The 20,250-nt window shown below is 37.5% G+C and overlaps 1 protein-coding gene across 1 annotated transcript in view; it reads right to left on the bottom strand.

The window, feature by feature from the left end:
* Positions 1-20,250, bottom strand: part of tmem145 (transmembrane protein 145) — an 86,961-nt gene that overhangs the window by 17,609 nt on the left and 49,102 nt on the right. The window contains exons 6-7 of the mRNA XM_038268150.1: positions 1,210-1,294; positions 664-735 (exon numbers count right to left, since the gene is read on the bottom strand). Of these exons, the coding sequence (XP_038124078.1) occupies positions 664-735; positions 1,210-1,294 (157 nt within the window). The remainder of the gene's footprint in view (positions 1-663; positions 736-1,209; positions 1,295-20,250) is intronic.

Below are 20,250 nucleotides of genomic sequence, written 5' to 3'. Positions count from 1 at the left end.
CACTGAATTTATATACATGGAACCAAGTGTATTTTCTTCCAAATTTTAGAATTTTTAAATAAACAAACATATGGAGTGATAAATGGGATATCCAGGGGGTTGATTAGTTTTAGAGGTTTTAGGGGGATAGTGAAACATTCACAGCCATACGCAGCGACATCTCTGCTTGGTTTCAGGAAAAAAGGTGGAGCATGCTGTGAATTTTAACCCCAACCAAAATTTACAAAGTGAAATATATCGAGCACACAGAAGAAATAAATAGAAAAAGCAACTTTTCATCTGCAAGTTTGTTTGAACTCATATTCCCAGTGACTTGAGAGTATTTTATCTTTTCTTTTTTATGTAGAAAAATAAATACATTCAGTAAGCTTAAGGCCATTGCTGCATTAATGTTTACTCAACCATCCTTTCACTCTCCTTTCTCTAAAGAAATGTCTCCACCGTGACAAATGCTTAGACCTGAAAGAAGAATCTGCAAAGCTTCACCATTATTTTTTTCTGAGTGAACACGGGAAAGTACTCATTTCACATCAAGAAAACATGTAGGTTTGATAATAGAGCCGAGGCAAAGTCCATTTCATGATTGGAGAGAGCTTCAGGAGTTGAAGTAAGATGACTCAAAGAGAGAGAGAGATCATACTAAGTACAAAAGGTAGTACTTACATGCAAAGTAGCAGGAGATGAAGAACACTAATGTGAAGATGGCCAGGAAGGTGATGTCAGTCTCCAAGATTCCTGTGAACAAAAGTTGGGGAGTTAGCAGGAGATAAAAAGGAGTTTATGATCGGAAAAAAATCATTTTAAAGCAATCAGGGAGGGACAGGCAGCAGTGAGAACGTAGTAAAAGTTAGAATGATTGCCAAGATGTCATAATTTGAAAGAATAAGCCAGACAGAAGAAACAACAGAAAGAAGAAATACTGTAAATCAATAAGGATATTGGGTAAGTTTAAGAACTAACAGACAGTTACAGTAATAGCAGAGTGTGAAGGATTGTGGGCTGTAGGAATAATTCATTCAGAAGATACATTGGCATCTTCTTTTCATTCCTCCCTCTCAGTTCATCCATCATCATTAACTCAATCAGCCGTCCCTTCATTATTGCAATTTGTTCAGAGCAGTGTGCTTTATTGGCCATGCTAAGTGGTGCTGGCTTGTGCCATTGGCGATTCTTTCCATAATCCCTCTTGTTCTGTGTAATCACTCCTACCAAACTCATCTGCAGAGAAATGCTGTGTCCAGAAAGACTGGCCGTTGGTCAGCTTCATCTCATACTCCAACTGCAAGCCATCGCCCTGAGACAGAGGAGCAAGAAGAGGGAAGTTTTATTAAAAATATATATTCTCTTCCACCATTACAGGCCTTATGATCTTTGTACAAAATAGGATAAATGCTTTATGCTTGAGTGAAAAATTCTGCAGGTTGAGCTGGCAGCACTAGGTAATGATTTTTAGATTTATTTTAAACAGTCTCGGGGCACTTAGCTCTGTCACTATAATACTGGAAATAAATATTTATTAGAAATACTGGAGGAAAGAAGGCAGTGCTTTACTCTTTCCAAAGAATTCCCTCCACGATGCCTCAAATCACAAACCTCAGCAAATATTTGCACTATGAATCGCTTCAGATTGTAGAAAATACAAGAGTGGTTCTCACACATAGGAAGAAGGTCAGACAGAGGACATTTCTGGAGCAATTCGAGAAATTAAACCTTCGTCAGAAGCTACTGGTCATTTTCTACAATGATATTTAGTATGGCATATGTCAGTCCTTTACTGTATGGTTTGAGTCACTCACAAAACAGATCCAAACTGTAGAAAAGCACTCTGGGACCTCCACCAAGTATCTAATGTCCCCCAACATATTGTTACCTTAAATCAATACCTGTATCCCTTTAAATCTGCCAAATAATTCCTGGATCCAGATGCCGATTTGGATCATCACCAACATTTTATAATTTTTTGCCAGTCACAATAAGCACCATTAGTAAAATCTGTCCATAACCTTTTTTAGTTATTTTGAAAACAGACAAACCAACACTGTTGAAAACATAACCTTTTTTAAGGAGGTAACAACTAGTTAAGTCTGCAAATAGGATCTTGTACTGTTAATGTCAGGAAAAGGGCACCTAACATCTCTGCCGACTCCACATATCCTGCACACAAAGTTTTTTGGCTTTTAACTTCAGGTCAGCGCTGCAATGCTCTGCTTTGCACAGATTGTTCCTTTCCCCAGGTTGTCTCTCTGATGAGCGCAATGAACTCCCCACATCCGAGAGGTCAGCTCATACAGTAGAAAAAAAAGGTACTGCATCTACTTTAAACCACATATGTTCACAAACTAACAATCTCCCCTTTTCCCCCCTACATACAGTATTATAAGAATCCACATACATTGTCAAAGCTCAGGACAGAGGACCCAGTATTCAAGGCAAGACAGACAGTGGGATTACTCAAAAAGCGTTTATTACAAAAATGGATCTGCGGTAGCAGTGGCTAGGGCGAGAATCTGATAATCTGACAGAGGATGATTATGCACGTGAGTCACTAACCTGGTTTAACAGTTCACTCAAGCCCACAGAACGAGGTAAGATCCAGCCGGTGGGCTGTCAACAAAATGCAGTGAGAGTTCCAGACACTGCAGCCCCAGAGAACAAGCAGGAGAACAAACCCCGAGCAGACAAGTGAAGGCAGGATAATCCAGAGAGCATACTCAGGATTCAGAACCAGGAAATCAGAAGTCCAAAGAGGTTCCAGAGGTAAATCCAGGTCGGTGACAAAAAACACCACAGCTCTAAGTTCATAAAAAAGCAGAATTCAGCAGGAGTCTGAAAACAGGTCAGGCACACAGATCGGATAGGAACAGGCAGGCACAGTGGTTGAGAGGCAGACCAGGGAATCAGGAAGAATAAGGTAACGCTGAAACACTCTCACCACCGGCTCGAGAGAAATAATCTCGCACTGATGACTGGTGGCACGCAGCTTAAATAGAGGCAGTAGCAGGTGGATCAGATGTGCAGTAATGAGAAACCAGCCAGAGTTAGACAGGTGAATGAAATGAGTAATTAAGCCAGTCATCAGTGCCAAGATCATCACATAGATACAGTTTGTGAATTTTATCTCCAATGTAAGAATGTAACTGATGCTAATTATGCTAACTGATTCCATTCCAGACTAGAAAAACACTCAGAGAGTGCAGACCTCCACCAAGCAGCAAATGTTTCCTCATTTTGTGACCTTCATCTATTGCTAAAACTTGAATGTCTGGATCATGACTTTTGGAGTCCAATGCTGGAGCTGTCAGTAGTCACTGCTGTCACCCTCTGATTTAGGAGAGAACTGCTTTTTTCCTCCAGAAATCATTCACATAAATCTCACAATGTTAAACAATCCTTTAAAAAAAATCCTGTATACTGATTGTGATCTGGATCATCACAATGATCTGGTAAAAATTTCACATAAATCCATTCAGAACCTTTTAAGTTATCCTGTACACAGACACATGCAGACAAACTCTCCAAAATACGTAACCTCCTTGGTGGATGTAATAAACCCTAAGAACCTCAGTACGCTGAATAATACAGGCTAAAATGCTTAAAAAAGATAAAGATAGAACATCTTAAAATCAAATTCAGACATCACTCATAATTCTTATATAAACGAATAACTTGTTACACAAAATCTAATTAGCGATACAATGAACACAATGGGCCTCATTCAAGAACTCTTTGTACAAATAAATTTGTTCTTAAAGAGTTTGTATGAGTAGTCTAGGAGAAATGTCTCCTATCTCTAATATTCTCTCAGTTACAAATCAATTTTATGAGTGTTCCAGAGTACATGTAGGAGCCTTGCGCAATCAGTAAGCTGTTATCCAAACCCAGTTCTTCACTAAATGACCACATTTGTTTTACTTAGAAGTAATTTGGTTTTCCAAAATAACAGTAATCCAGAGACAGCTGTGATAATGGCTGAAAACTTTAATCGTGTAAAATTAACAGCTGCGCTACTTAAATCCACAAATTCATAAAAAGTCTAAAAGGCTTTTCAATACAGTAGCTCTAACATCTCTACTTCGACATTCCTAACTCATAAAAAGCAGCAGTTCCAGGAATTACCTAATTCTGATCACCGGTAAGACCAAGGAAGGTATAGTGCAGTATAGGAGGTTCAGGAAACACGCTCCTCTCCACATATAGCATTTGGTTTCTGGGCATTCACATGCCCTCTGACCTGTCTTGGATTCAGAACACCTCCCACCTGGTGAGAAGGCCCGATAATAGATTTTTTTTCTCAAAAATGTGCAAATGCCTGGATTCTACTCTGTTTACAAACTTTTATAGGGCCCCAATGGAACGCACCCTTTGTCTCATTATTGCAGTGTGATATTGGAGCTGCATGGCGAAGGAGAGGAAGGACTGAGAAAGGGTGGAGAGGACAGCAAAGGGGATTGTGGGACACTGTCTTTAGAATCTGGACTGGGTTTATGCTGCACAACTCTAGAAAAGGGCTAGACAATTTGCCTTAATCTTTGCACATAGCATTGCATTTGCCTTAAGAGTCCGTGTCTCAACATAGTGTCATTATGGTTACATGATAACAAAAAAAGAATGGTTTGGCTTGAGTCAAGTTGGTTTTCGGCCCTTCACACATAGGCGGATCTACTGGGGTGGCATAGGGTGGCAAATGCCACCCTAAATGACAGCCTTGCCACCCCTGCTGCCACCCCAGTTGGCGGTAGGGGTGGTGAGGCTTATAAATTATGGATAATTTGAGAATTACGACCGCTAATTTCTAATGTCGGACTGCAGTGAATGCAGCACGAGATGACGCGAGAGCGACTGAGACTGATTGTTTTGAAAACCGATTGGGGCAAAGCGAGGGAGCCAGGGTTGATGGGGAGAGGAGACACAGGGTGAAACAGGTAAAAACTGATTAACTATCTATCGAGAAATGAAATCATAATGAAAGCACAACGTTGCTAGCATAGCTGCAATGCTGATTTTGAGATGATAAAAATCAGGTTGCAAAACGTTATTTCTCTAACTATGATGTTAGTTAGGCCTGACGTCTCAGGCTCATAAAGACATATTTGCGGTCAACTATGACAGAAAAGAGACGATCAAGTTTGGTTGTACTCAAATCAAAACGCACAAAGGCATTGGATCTAAATAAATTTTTGAACCGTTTTGCTGAGCAACGTGGAAATCACTGCATTCAGCTGTTATAGGCATGTTAACTTTATGTTCTGCTCTCTGGTGAGCCTTTACAAAGCTGTTACATTTTGTTTTGGCACCTCAGAAAATCTGATATTTCCTTTAATAAAACCAAAAGTGTTAAAAGTTAAAAATGTGATACTGGTGTGAATCCTGCTTAATATGAAGCAGTGTTGTTGTTTCTTTTTTTGTATATATAGTATGAAACTATCCAGAAATGACCCGTTTGAACCTACTCACAAGCAAAATTTATTTTTTATGTTGCTTCTTTTCAGATTTGTGGAGATTTTGATGTAACATACAGAACCCACCTTTTTGTTGATTTGTTGATACAGCAGAATGGAGGACCAACTCTGCCATATTTAAAAATATATACAGAAATAAATGCCAATAAATAAATAAGCATACAATTAATTGCCACCAAAAATACAAACAACAAATAAATGTAAGTAGAAATTAAATTATACAGCTAGTCATAAAGGTATATAACTGTTTTTATTTCTTTGCCTTTTTAATATTTACCTTATTTATTTTTTTGTCATTTATTATCTTCAACTTAATTTTTTTTAAATTACTTATATCTTTAAGTATTTATTTATGTGCATGTTATCATATTTTTGTCTGTTTTATTCTTCCTTTGTATTTTTTTACCCTAGTTATTTCTTCGCCGCTATTTCTTTCTGCCTGCCCTTTTAACATTTCTGCCTGCCATTATAATATAATATCTAATTACATTTATTTGTTGATTGTATTTTTGGTGGCAATTAATTGTATGCTTATTTATTTATTGAGCATTTATTTATTTCTGTATTTATTTTTAAATATGGCAGAGTTGGTCCTCCATATACAGCTCTATCTACAGCATATTTATATGCATGAAATGTCCCTTTCATGTTGCCGTAAATGTATGTCAAGTTACTGAGGAACAAATGGGGTAAATGTGTGTTCAGAGTAAACATTACATAGATGTCCAGTACCTTGTTCGGGTGCCTTGACCCATTTATTTCTACTGTGTAGTTCTGCTCACTTTAGTCCAGCTCAGTCCATAGATCTCTGATCAGTAACTTTTTCTTTCTATCGTTTCTTCTTGTGCAAATGCTGCAAAGCTGCCTCTCTGACAGTCAATCTCACACATCTGCGACTCAGCACCTGTGTCTTACCTTAATACCTTTCCTGTCATAAGGCCCCTCTAGAAGTAGTGTTATCATTCTTCTATCTCCTATTAAGTGAGATCACATTGTACGATGTATTATTAATATGAACTGTTTCAGATGAAACACTAGTACTGTACATACTATTCTCACCAAACTGTGATAACTGTGATTAAATTCAGTGTAAACAAATGCCATATGTTGCCACCCCTAAAAAATTCCTGCCACCCCATAAATATTTTTCTAGATCCGCCCCTGCCTTCACAGAGATAGCAGTTATGATTAAAAGATTGAGATCTTCAGTACAAGTGGCTGAAATTAACTTCCTTTACAGGGCAGCTGGGCACTGCCTTAGAGAGGAGGTAAGAACCTTGATGGGAGTATGTGGATTTAGTTTTGCTTTAAAAACTAAATAAAAATCGCATGTCAACACTATTCAAGATTGATATCACAGTAACACCAATTTATGATTCTAGCCTGTTTCATTTCAATGTACAAACACATAAGACCATGCGAAAAGACATGCTGCAAACATATCAGTCAATAGAAAGGTTGTGGTGTTGATTTACATTGAATCACTGTTAGAGGCTGAAAAGGAGAGAGAAGGGTGAGGGAAAAGAGGTTTGAAGAAGGGCGCTGGTAGCAGCAGTCTGCCCAATTTTCTAGAAACTTAATTACATTGCTTAGTACATTTCTAGATCATCCTTGGCTGGTAGAGCAGCCAATAGATAATCACTACAGCTGTCATACTGGTCAACCACAAACTGCTGGTTCAACCTTCTGGTGTGTTTACACCGAACCCTGTTTCTGCTGTAATTTCCATCTGCACCTCTGGGAGTTGACCACAGAACATTTCAGATCCTTCACCGCTTTTCACCATGTCTTGAAAAAGGACGAGCTTGAGCTTGTATCTGCTTGTTAATTTTAACTGGTGAGGATTTTATCCTGACCAGTATTTTATCAAGTGAGTCACAGGGCTTGTGTTGCTGTGGAAATCAGAATGTCATTGGCATAAATGTCTGTTGGTCCACATTAGTCCATTCTTTAAAGACAGAACAATTTTTGCGAGTGCAACCAACTTCTCCAAGAGCAACTGGATGACTGTAAAATTCGGTGGTACTTTCTTTTATCTAGCCAGGCAGAGAGCACCTTTGCTGGGGAGAGGAAGCTTCTGGTTTTATTTGAAGTGGACCTGTGTTTTTATTTATACCTTATTTATATTTTCCTCTCCAATAACAACAAGCTCTCAATTTTTCAAGGTTTGTTTTCAAGGTTTCGTTGTCTTGTCCACTGTAACAGGACATCCCTGTTGAATGGAAAATAGTTTCCTTCCAGCTCACATGCATGGATCTGCTCAATAGATGCAACTTTCTCTTCCCCTCTCTGTATTGGCAAACCCACTTTAAACAGAGATGGATTGAGAAAGTTAGTGTCTTACTCTTGTTACATTTAAAGTGACAAAAAAGTCGAGTCACTCTGCAATTTAGAAATATTTTTGAATGACAAATTTATATTGTAAAGGCAATCAATTGTCCAGCCCAAATTTCACGTGTTGTTTCAGTCCTCCTCACAACTCTGAAGAGACTCTAGACAGATCCAGTATTTGCTTTTATAATTTCATTTGTGTCCAGTAAAGGTCTTAGGATCCCCTGAGTATGGGCTGAGGAATGTGCTAAGGAGAGGAATGCTTGGGTTTCTACCCAGGCTGTTACCCTCACAAGCCAATGTAAGAGGAAAAGAAATGAAAGGATTTAAATTGCATTGATTTAAATTAAAGGTAATATATCCAATCTCTATAATTATAGCATATTAATGGACACTATCAAAACAGAAAAAAAAAATTCTTGTTAGGCTTCCTGTGTTGAATTGGACTTTTCAGGGCACAACTGATCAAATATCTTAGTGACCAAGATGCTAAAAGGAACTGGGATTAGAAGAGATAATTTGATTACTAAAAAGAAAAAAGTTAATAAAATGTGGATCGAACACAACTGACTTCATCATTATCTCAACAGTTAACTGTAATATCCAATCAAATAGTTTACAACAGTGATTGCCAACGAGGGGTACTCGTACCCCTTGTGGCCCGCAAGTGCATTGCAAGGGCTACATGGAATTTTATTTCTTAGGTAGTAAAATAAAATAGGGCTGATAGAAAAATTAAACAAGCATTTATCAACCAAAAAGTCATTTTTTCTTATATGTTTGAATTCACCTTCAGTGGTGACACATCATAACCCCGCAGAGGAGCAGACTGGATGTAGAGAACAGCCTGGGATCAGCTGTTTTTCACACTGAGCTATCAGAGCTCATCAAAGCAGCTCAGGTGTCTTGAAGAAAACAAAGTAAAACTAATTAACTCGGTCTGACCAATTTTTGTTATGCATTTTGTTCCCAATTTATGAAGTTTAAATGTGATTATTAGGGAGCTTCAGTTTTATAAATACAGGTTTATATTATGATTTAATTTTGTATTTATTTTGATTCCTTACTAACTTCAAGGCAACATATTTGTTTTACTTTTTAGTTGGGATGGAAAGAATAAAATGCCTAATAGTTAAATGCACAAGTTAAAAGATTAAGTAAAATAGTTTTTGTTTTATGGTTATTGTATGTTCCACTTTTGGAAAATCAATACTTTTGACTGAGAGAGGAACTCATGGTAAGAAAAAAAATGGAACCTGTTTTTCTAGATTTGTCATTACAATACATTTATTCTATATACTGTACATTTTGCATTAAAAATAATGAAAGTACTTTATATAACAGCTAACTGAGTATTGGTTTTCTAGCTGATATAGTTGACTTTAAAGACGGTATAACTGTAAACATCTATCCTCTATCTCTCCTTACAGTACATGTCCCTGCTTAAGCATCAAAATAAATATGAATATTATAAATAATATATCACCACAGTTAGCTGGAATCTCTACAAAGTACTCTAGTAAATGTTTTTACAGCTAAACATAAAACATCTTCTAGTCATAATAGGACTTTTGCTTTTTTTTTTATAAAAAAACAATGTGGATCATAACATTATGTCATTTGGAAAAAGGCAAATATAAAAATGTAATCCTGTAACTAAAAAAATAAAAATAGTATAACAAACTGAACATTACAAGAGCAACATTAGCAGTCTTAAAATTTGCTGCAGACATCAACACTATATATATATATATATATAGATATACACTATATTGCCAAAAGTATTTGCTCACCCATCCAAATTATTGGAATCAGGTGTTCCAATCACTTCCATGGCCACAGGTGTATAAATTCAAGCACCTAGGCATGCAGACTGTTTTTACAAACATTTGTGAAAGAATGGGTCGCTCTCAGGAGCTCAGTGAATTCCAGCGTGGAACTGTGATAGGATGCCACCTGTGCAACAAATCCAGTCGTGAAATTTCCTCGCTCCTAAATATTCCACAGTCAACTGTCAGCTGTATTATAAGAAAATGGAAGTGTTTGGGAACGACAGCAACTCAGCCACGAAGAGGTAGGCCACGTAAACTGACGGAGCGGGGTCAGCGGATGCTGACGCGCATAGTGCGAAGAGGTCGCCAACTTTCTGCAGAGTCAATCACTACAGACCTCCAAACTTCATGTGGCCTTCAGATTAGCTCAAGAACAGTGCGCAGAGAGCTTCATGGAATGGGTTTCCATGGTCGAGCAGCTGCATCCAAGCCATACATCACCAAGTGCAATGCAAAGCGTCGGATGCGGTGGTGTAAAGCACGCCGCCACTGGACTCTAGAGCAGTGGAGACGCGTTCTCTGGAGTGACGAATCGCGCTTCTCCATCTGGCAATCTGATGGACGGGTCTGGGTTTGGCGGTTGCCAGGAGAACGGTACTTGTCTGACTGCATTGTGCCAAGTGTAAAGTTTGGTGGAGGGGGGATTATGGTGTGAGGTTGTTTTTCAGGAGCTGGGCTTGGCCCCTTAGTTCCAGTGAAAGGAACTCTGAATGCTTCAGCATACCAAGACATTTTGGACAATTCCATGCTCCCAACTTTGTGGGAACAGTTTGGAGCTGGCCCCTTCCTCTTCCAACATGACTGTGCACCAGTGCACAAAGCAAGGTCCATAAAGACATGGATGACAGAGTCTGGTGTGGATGAACTTGACTGGCCTGCACAGAGTCCTGACCTCAACCCGATAGAACACCTTTGGGATGAATTAGAGCGGAGACTGAGAGCCAGGCCTTCTCGTCCAACATCAGTGTGCGACCTCACAAATGCGCTTCTGGAAGAATGGTCAAAAATTCCCATAAACACACTCCTAAACCTTGTGGACAGCCTTCCCAGAAGAGTTGAAGCTGTTCTAGCTGCAAAGGGTGGACCGACGTCATATTGAACCCTATGGATTAGGAACGGGATGTCACTTAAGCTCATATGTGAGTCAAGGCAGGTGAGCAAATACTTTTGGCAATATAGTGTATATATATAGAGAGAGAGAGAGAGAGAGAGAGAGAGAGAGAGAGAGAGAGAGAGCTCTTAAAGCAAAATTATGATAATATATAAAATAGGGAGTTGTAGCTCAGAAAATCATATTTTCTGAAAGCTAATTTGAAAAATAAAAAAGGTAGAATATAAATGTAATGAATACCATAAATTAGAATATCACTGATGTTCATTTATTTCAGCAACTCAACACTCTCTGTGAAGTCCATTAGATGTATTAAAGTAATATTTTTAAGCCTGCATTCTGTTATTAATGTAATGATCTTGGTTCTGTTGTTTTTCTTTAAGTTTTCTGTTTCAAGTTTAGCCAGGTTTTTCATTGATTTCTAGCTTTTTTGGTGTGTCTGGATTCATTTAAGTTGCTTAGGTTTTTCTGTCTGTCCCCTGCTGCCTCCTTGTGTTCTTTTCCCTTGGCTTCCTCGTCAGCTCTAATCACACCTGTTCCCTATCAGCTCATTAGCTCTACCTTTGTTCAGTCAGCCATAAATACACTCCCTCTGCAGTCCCTCTTTGCTGGTTCCTCGTCTTACCTTTCTTCACCCTGGCTCCTTGTTGGTTTTTCCCTGATGTCTCCATGGTTCTGGTTAGTGTTTGATTTTTATGTTGGATTTTTGGATTCCTGTTTTTGTTTAACATTTTTTAAGTTGGATTTTTGGATTCCTGTTTTTGTTTAACATTTTTTAAGTTGGATTTTTGGATACCTGTTTTTGTTGCCTGATCTTGCAATAAACCCTCCAAGAATTCACCTCTGCCTCCCAGCTTCTGCTTTTGGGTCCAATCTAAAACTTTTAACCAAATCAACAATTAATGAACATTTGGTACTTTTAGTCTTACAAAAGATCCTTATTTGAATATATATTATTGAATAAAACTGAATGCTAGATATGTAATAAACCAGCTCGGATGGATTTAAAAGCAACCTATAATGACCTAGTCTGCCTTTAATTCACCACTGACGCAAATGAATACTTGAGACAAAAATTGTTATTCAAAGCATTGAAGTTCTGGCAGCATTCAGATAGACGTTTTTATTTCTGCTGTGGCTCTGTCCAGCATTATTTAATTCAATTCATTTCAAAAATACATTATTAAACCAAAAGGGAATTAAAACGTTAATAAGATGCTATGCTGTATGATGTTGATGAGCATACAAATCATCCATTTCCCTTACAACTGGATGACCAGAGGAGGCTACTTTACTGTAAATTACTGAGTGAGGTAGTGATTATGTACAGTAATAATCACTCTTCTCCACATAATCATGTGACCATTTTTTACTAATGAGGGATTAATTTCACTGAATTAATGTCTGCAAAGTTGTTTTGAGGCAAATATGTCACTCAGCAACAGTCCCCAACTATGTGTTCTCATTAACATCACTTCAAACTCCTGCTACTGCTACACGTGCAGCAGATATTGAAGTACAGTGGAACTCCACCTACCTCAAAATGCTCTATGCCTTTTCGTTTGAGAGAAAAAAAACATCCCTAGGTGAATCAATTTATCATTTTAAAAAGAAATACCTGGTTTATTTGAGGACATCAGTGAATATTTGTATGCAAAGAGGATATGGAATATTAGATTAACTGTATGCTCATATAGAACCTTGTGGTCTGGCTGTTTACTCCCTGCTAAAGTTATCCATATTAGCTGTAGTTTAAACAGTGTTCTGTACTCTTTCCTAGAGTCATTCCCCCACTTAAATTCTAGATATTATCTTCAACATCCTTTTGAATACCAATGTCAACATCCTTTTGGACAAAAAGTCAACAAAAAACCCCAAAAACAAACAGAAACAGAACCAACAATGCTTTAAAAACAACAGAAAAGTTGATTATTATTTCCTTGCATTAAGTATTTTCCAGGTTTAAGGTTTTCTGATTTGAAATATGGTATGTGCCCTTTAATACCGCAATATGCCCTTTAATACCAATGCAGTATTTTTGATAATGGTTGTAATCAGAACTTTAAATGCATGCATTTATACAAAACACTGATAAACAGATTATCAGACTATTGGACCAAAATACTACAGACCTAAGACCAATCAAACCCTGAAAGCATAAATTCCCTCCAGGAGAGAAAAAAAGTGAATCCCATCACAAAAAACAAACAAAAATATGGAATGCAAATACAGCCGTACTGACCAAGGCAATTTATTTGTATGCATAAGTTATTTACAATGGTGGCGAGCTATCAGGTCTCATGCTTCTACAGTAAATATTTCTGGTAAAACCCTTGCATCACCTAATTTGTCATTCATATCATAATCTGAGATTTAGTACCTTACAGTTTTTGCACACAAAGAGTGTGCAATTTATCAGTAAGCTTCTCATTTATAACGAACAAAAATAAAATTGTGTTGCTGCCATTTCCCCAACGCTGGCCATACCAGATTGCAATGTGATGAAAGAAAGAAATATTTCTTCCAAATTCAGTGGATGTGGTTCTATGTTTCAGCACACTGTTGTAGTAAATTTTGAAATGGAAATACAAAAAAAAATACCCCGGCCACTGCACTTTTTCTTTCAACATTTCCTGCTAAATGAAGGCAAAGAACATATCCCTCAAGGAGGATAAGGCTGTTGATTTATCTGCTCAGTTATGTAGTCAGTGAGTCTTCTAGCACGCCTGGAAACACCCAGAGATCTCCAAGGAGGAGAAAGGCGTTAGTACACAAAGAACAAAAGGGAATGTTGGCTGTTACCAATGTGAACATGACCAAGATGAAAGGAAATGGATCAGCCCTGTGTTTTTAAGGTATAACATTGCAGAAACTTTTTCTTCTAAGGCTCACTTTTAACAGCAGGTGACTATCATAGCAGTTTTCATCACCGACACATTAGAAGACATAAAAGAAATATTTACTTGTAGATACGCAAAAGAGAGAAACTCAGAGGAGAATACATCTATCAAAGTAAAATGCTGCAGGAATAGGTTTATTTTTGCTGGTAACACAAAGAAAAACATCAAACTGAATTAAACCTGGGAGGTGAGAGGGGAACAAAAAGCAATGGGGAGCAAGGAACAAGAGAAAGGGCACCGAGATGGGAAGACAATCAGAGCAAAGAGAGCTCATTTCACACACACAAGTTCAAAGCTGATGGAGTTCGCGCTTGTTGCAGTGGAGCGAAGGAACAGAAGGAGGGAGGGAAATAAAAAAAAAAGACTGATTTCATTTGGCAGACTGAGACTCCATTTCTCTCCCTCCATCAAAAAGGGCAAGAAGCATGGAGCTCACACTGCCACAAAATCAATACAGACATAAAGAGCAAGCAGACAGAGATAAAGAAAGTGATAGATGTTGAGAAAGTTTAGAATAAAAGTGAAAAGGGAGGGTGAGTAAATGCAAAGAGCACATGGAGGTATGGGAGGTAGAATGATGTGGAAAGAGGTGGCATTTCTCAGCGGGATCCCTCTCTGTAGGCCAGGCAGAGTCACAGGATGTGTTTGAAGCGGATGGTTGGCCTCAGGAATAAAAGGCACCTGATTGACTGTACTGATAAAAAGTGCTGAAGGTTTTCTCATATATAAATCTGCAGGGCTTTACCTCCTGGGCTGCATGATAAGTGAACTTAAAAACAAGCTTTAAGAAGGTTTTGATATTGCTATTTTGGAAGATTTCAGGTCAGTGCAGCAGAGTATCCACAGCAGCGAACACCTGAAATCTTAACAGAGTGGCTATTCAATGATATGATCACCATACATGTCCAGATTTTATCTCTTAATTCAAGCTGTTAATTTATCTTTTCATTGAACATGCTTACCAAGAAATTTTTGATGGTATACCAAACTGATAGGTCTGTTCTCAATCGACAATAATAAAATATAGTGTACATGTCTATGTAGATAGCTGATGATCAGGAGAACTATACATGACACAAATCTGAACTTTCCTCTGTTTTTATTATGTGGGTATCCTCTGACTGTGTGGCAAAGTTAAATGACTTGGACATTTTACCAATGATCTGACAGAAGATGAGGACATCTACAAACATTGTTGTGTCATAGATGGACAGGGTAATCTGCTCATTCAGAGGTTTGGTGCAGGAACAGATGAGGTAAAGACCTGGATGGCCCTTAACTTTAAAAAATTTAAAGAGTAAGGATGAGATCATGGTTTTTAGCGGCACATCTGAGGTTCTGTCAGTTGAACTAGGTTGTCTAGCCCAGTACAGGAAGTCAATTATCACAAACCTTGGTGTCAAAGTGGATACTGATCTTAAATATGACAGCCAGATAAAGGAAACTGTAAAGAAAAGTTTCTTTCAGTTTAGACAGAGATCATTTAGAGACAATAATCCACGCCTTCATCACTACCTGGCTTGATTATTCTAATGCACTTTACCTGGGGTTAGTGCCTCCCACATTCCTCAACTCCAGAGGGTACAAAATGCTGCGGCACGTCTTTTATCTAGCACTCGTAAATATAAGCCAATTACTCCAATTTTAGCCTCACTAAACTGGCTCCTTGTACATTTAGGATTCATTTTAAAGTTCTTTTATTTTTAAGTTGCTCCATGGTCTTGCTCCATCTTATCTTTCTGAGTTGCTGCACCTTCATACACTATGGAAGAAAAACAGTCTAATTGGAATCTGCCTTTTTTTTTAACACCTAATTTTAAACACTGAATTTTTTTAGACATTGAATTCCTTACACTCAATTTTTATCTAGTAAAAATTCACCAGAAAAAAATTCAGCTGCAAAATAATTCCGCTGCAAAAATTCAGCCGCAAAAGTGTTGACCTTTTGCAACATGGTAGCGGCAAACAGACAGGGGTGCCGTACTAGCTGTGATTGGCTCAGTTGTTTCACCCAGTCTGATAAGAGGAAAAACTCTAATAGCTGTCTGTTAGTAGCTAACTGACGTTTTGTAATTCTGCTTAAAAAACAAAAAAAATCCTCATTCAGCCGGGAACAGTGCTGAGCGCAGCCGTTGTGTCACGTGAACAAATGAGCTAACTTTATTGGCTAGAAGCTGCTTGAATCTATTGAGTGTAGATTGCTTTGGCTTGAGTTTACCAAAGGTCAACACTTTTGCGGCTGAATTTTTGCAGCTGAATTTTTTGCAGTTTAATTTCTGCAGCTGAATTTTTTGCAGGTCAATTTTTGCAGCTGAATTTTTTGCAGCTGAATTTTTACCAGATACAAATTGAGTGTAAGGAATTCAATGTCTAAAAAAATTCAGTGTTTAAAATTCGGTGTTAAAAAAATTCAGTGTTTAAAATTCGGTGTTAAAAAAAAGACAGGTTCCAATGAGACTGTTTTTCTTCCATAATACACCCTCCCGTTCACTCAGGTCAACCAATCAGCTGCTTCTTGAGGTGCCTAAAACTAAACGGAAACTTATGGGGGAATGTGCTTTCTCTGTGGCAGCTCCAAAAATGGGGAACGACCTTCCAATGAGATGTTGATTTTAGCCTTTGATAATTCCATTTAAATTATATTTATTTTATTATAGATGTTATATTTCCAATTTTAATGTTACGCTTTTATGTTTTTTTTATGTCTTGTAATGATTTTATGTTGTTTCACTGTATAGCACTTTGGTCTTTTGAGTAATTTTAAACTGCTTTATAAATAATGGTTAGTTCTTGGACAAGTTGGTCACTGTTGAAGGCCTCCTATACGCACTTGTATATTGTACTCTAGCTGCTCTATCTCAAAGAAGTACCTAGAGCCAAATTTAGGGACTTTTTTCTGTTAATGGAGACTTTGGTGACAACACATAGACACAGAGATAATGATATATATTGTTTTGCCATAATTAATAGTACTTAAAAATGTTTATTAAGTAATTAGGAATAAATATCATACTACCAGAATATGGGGTGAGCATCCTACTGTATGCTGCCAATGGTTATAAAGGACTCATTTAAAATTATGAGTCATATGCACTACAGTGATATAACACTTTGGGCCCTGATCTTCAAAGATTCAAAATAATGGGCTCTAAATTCATGTGTGATCAGTTTTAGGACAACAGTCATGCTTATATAGTCATTTTCATTTCATTACTTATTATATATTCATTTTATTACTTCACAATGCACAATAACACAGTCATGTGCAATAATTGTAATTTGGTACTGAGCAGCATTGTAAATTGTAAATACTGCCAATTGTATATAACATGGTCCTTATCTTATTTTATTCTTATATCTTATTTTACACTGTTTATATGGGAAGGGTGTCATTTTATTGTGTTGGTTGTAAATTTAATAATTTTACTTTTACTATTTTATTCAGTCTTATTATACTATATTTTATTTTATTTTGCTCTACTCTATCTACAATCTTACTTTTCTCTCTTCTGTAAACAGTTGCACAGCAGGAAAATAATTCCCTGCAAGGGATTAATAGAGTAATTCTGATTCCGATTGTCTGCTGTCCGCCTGCATAAATTTTTGCTGGCCTGTAGACCGTTTTTCTATTGTTACTTCTGAGGCTCCAAATAAAAATACATGTGCAGAGAATATCTCTCCATCATCTGGCATTGCACCAATCCCTCCTTTATGGGAACAATGCCTGCAGATATTTTCGCATTTCAGTTTGTGCCCGACTTTCAGACAAAAAAAAAGGAATAAAACTGTAGCTGATCTAATATTTCAGATATGGGAAATTGCTGTGCACATGGTGAACATTTTCTTTTGCATATCCTCCATCAATAATTTGTGCAGTTTGATCATTAGAATGTAATCTGCAGACTGAGGAAGTAAAACACACCAAGAATGGGGAGCACACGCCGTCTGCTGAATTGTTAAAGCAAATCACTTTTCATCTTCTTTGAAGATCTGCTCTGTGTGTACAAACACGTTTGCATCCATTTGAAGACAAGTAGATTTTCTGTAGATTGCGCCCTCAAAGCTTTATATGTTCAGAATTTTTGACTGTAACTAAAAAGGAAAAAAAAAGATATAAGACAATAATCCCCTTATTGCAGCCTCATATTTACCATTTTCTTGTGAAGTGGTGCTTAAATCTGGTTATTTATTTTCTAAATGTAAAACGACCTATAGGTTTGTCTTCTTTTTTTTTTTGCCACATTAATATTTGTTTGTAGACATTCCCATTTTTCTAGAAGCAAGGATTAAAGCACTTTTTTCTTAACCAGAGCCACAAAGTTCACAAATCAAGAAGTCCCTTCACATCCTGAATGGGTAAATAAATCTCACTTAATATCTTATATCTCTTGCAACACTGTCAACTAATACTGTCGTTATTTCTTATTCATTACACTTTTTGAATGCTGTGTTCCAATTCCAAACTGGCTTCTCGTCTGGCACAGAGGAACAAAGCTGTATGTGATGGTGTTGAAAGCCTTTGAATGAGACATGGCCTGCAGTTGTGTTGCAGCAGCTGTGAAGGCTTTTTATGACAATCTCTATCTATAAAGAGGAGTGAATTAGCCAAGTTTCCAAGTTGCAGCTGGAAAATTATGGGCATATTTTTTCTGAAATTTGAACAAATTAACAGCTGCTTTAATTTCAGATCTTTTTTATTTCCCTACCATAACTTACATCAGCTGATGGCTGATGTCTGTGGCAGTATTCAAATGGTTTTTACTGGATCTATGTGTGAAAGATTCTCAAAACAGCCGAGCTACACTGGATCTTGATCATTTCCAAATAGATTATTTAAAATTAAGTAATTCATCTAACAAATAACTCAGTTTTAGAACACTGGGTCCTTATTTATTCAATTTATGATTAGATTTCAACAGAAAGGATTTGCAGTTTTAAAGACAATAAATTGCAAATGAATGCTTCGTTTTCCTGCATCTCTGTCAGGGCTATTTTTATATCCAAAATAATATAATCATTAAAAGCATGTTAGAAAAAGAAGAAGAAAGAAGAAATCAGAAATGGGTTTGTTTAAAAAAAGAAAAGTTCATTAAATGTGTTTCACTACACCTACACAACACAAAGAAAGTTAACATTATTCTTGCCAGTAGTGTAACATTCATGATAATAGAACATTACATTTTCAAAAACAAAAACACATAACACACATGGCACTCCAAAACATTTATTACATTCTATTTTGAACAGTATCAGTTTCTCCATATATCTGCATCTTTTTAAGTTTGTGTTAAATAGAGATAAAGGCTGGAGAAAGATTTCTATGATGCATTTGGAAATGTTTACCGAAACTCAGCCTTTACATTTTACAGTTTCTTGTAAGCAAGGAAACAGAGTGAATCGACCTCTGCTGCTCTTCAAGCCTTTGTAGGTGTTGCCTGATATGGATTAAAACCCACTACCCTGAGCTGGGAAGCGCATGAAAGTAAAGCTGAAGAACAAGGAAATAAAACCTGAAAAATGTGAACGTGTCAAGAAAAATACATCAGATGGACAAACGAAAAAGAAATAACTCAGGAAAAGAAGGGAGCTGGAGAGGGAAAGCACAATTAGGCACATGCTGATGGGAGGAAGGACAGAGATGGAGAGGTAAACAGACATGAAATGGTGCGGAGAGTGTCACATCTTGGTGGCGGGGAGTTGAAAGAGAGCGGGACATTGCCAGAGATTGCGAGCGACAGCAGGAGAGAAGATGAAGACGTGTGAAGGCCGGAAGGAAGAAAGGAGGCAAACATCATGGGATGAGGGATGAATATTGGCCACGGGACGCAGCGTGCATGTGTCTACGGGAGCCTAGATGAGTTTTTATACTCAAATCCAGCAGCATTAGGCAGCGTGTCTTTCAACAGACGCTGGCATGACACTAAACCGCACTCTGCAGGAAGCATCCTTTCTAATCATTCTCCTTCTCTGCCAGCATGTCCAAAATTAACCTTCTGCAAAATATAATTCAAGGGCATGAGTCCTCACACTCTATTACACATGCAATTCGGTGCATGACACCAGTAACAATAAGTCAAAAGCTGGCACACAGTGATATGGGCAGACATTTCACTTTCTTACATTCTCAAATACACCCAAATACGAAAACAAACTAAATACAACATAAAAACAAGAAAACAACCTATTCTTTCACTGAAGGATTTCTTAACAATAAAAAATGTATCATGACTGAACTGATTTCTCTGAACTCCATGAAAACCCAGGTACAGCTCTTTATCAATGAACCCTTTAATTACAGCTTCATCTAACATTTCCCTGCACAACATTTACTCAGATTAAAAACAAAACAATAACAAAGACCGACAGTTCCTTAAGAAACCAATCAATAGTCTAGAGAGGAGTTATTAGAGGGCGCGCTCAGCAGTTTAGCCACGGTTGCACATTAAGATTCTCTGGACTCTCCAGCAGGAAGCAATGCGCCTTACAGGAGAGTAAAGCAACACAGATAAACAATCAGATGTAAGAGGAATTTGAACATATTAGGAGAGGAAAAGTTTGCTGTAATGCTATGCAAATGTCTTGGGCCATTCCTCTTTTTTTATATGTTGCTTCTAGGG

The sequence above is a fragment of the Cyprinodon tularosa genome, unplaced genomic scaffold (genome assembly GCF_016077235.1).
Source record: "Cyprinodon tularosa strain WSP-4 unplaced genomic scaffold, ASM1607723v1 ctg694, whole genome shotgun sequence".
NCBI classification, from domain to species: domain Eukaryota; kingdom Metazoa; phylum Chordata; class Actinopteri; order Cyprinodontiformes; family Cyprinodontidae; genus Cyprinodon; species Cyprinodon tularosa.
The sequence above is the reverse complement of the archived record's forward strand: the minus strand, read 5'-3'. Positions and strand labels throughout refer to the sequence as shown.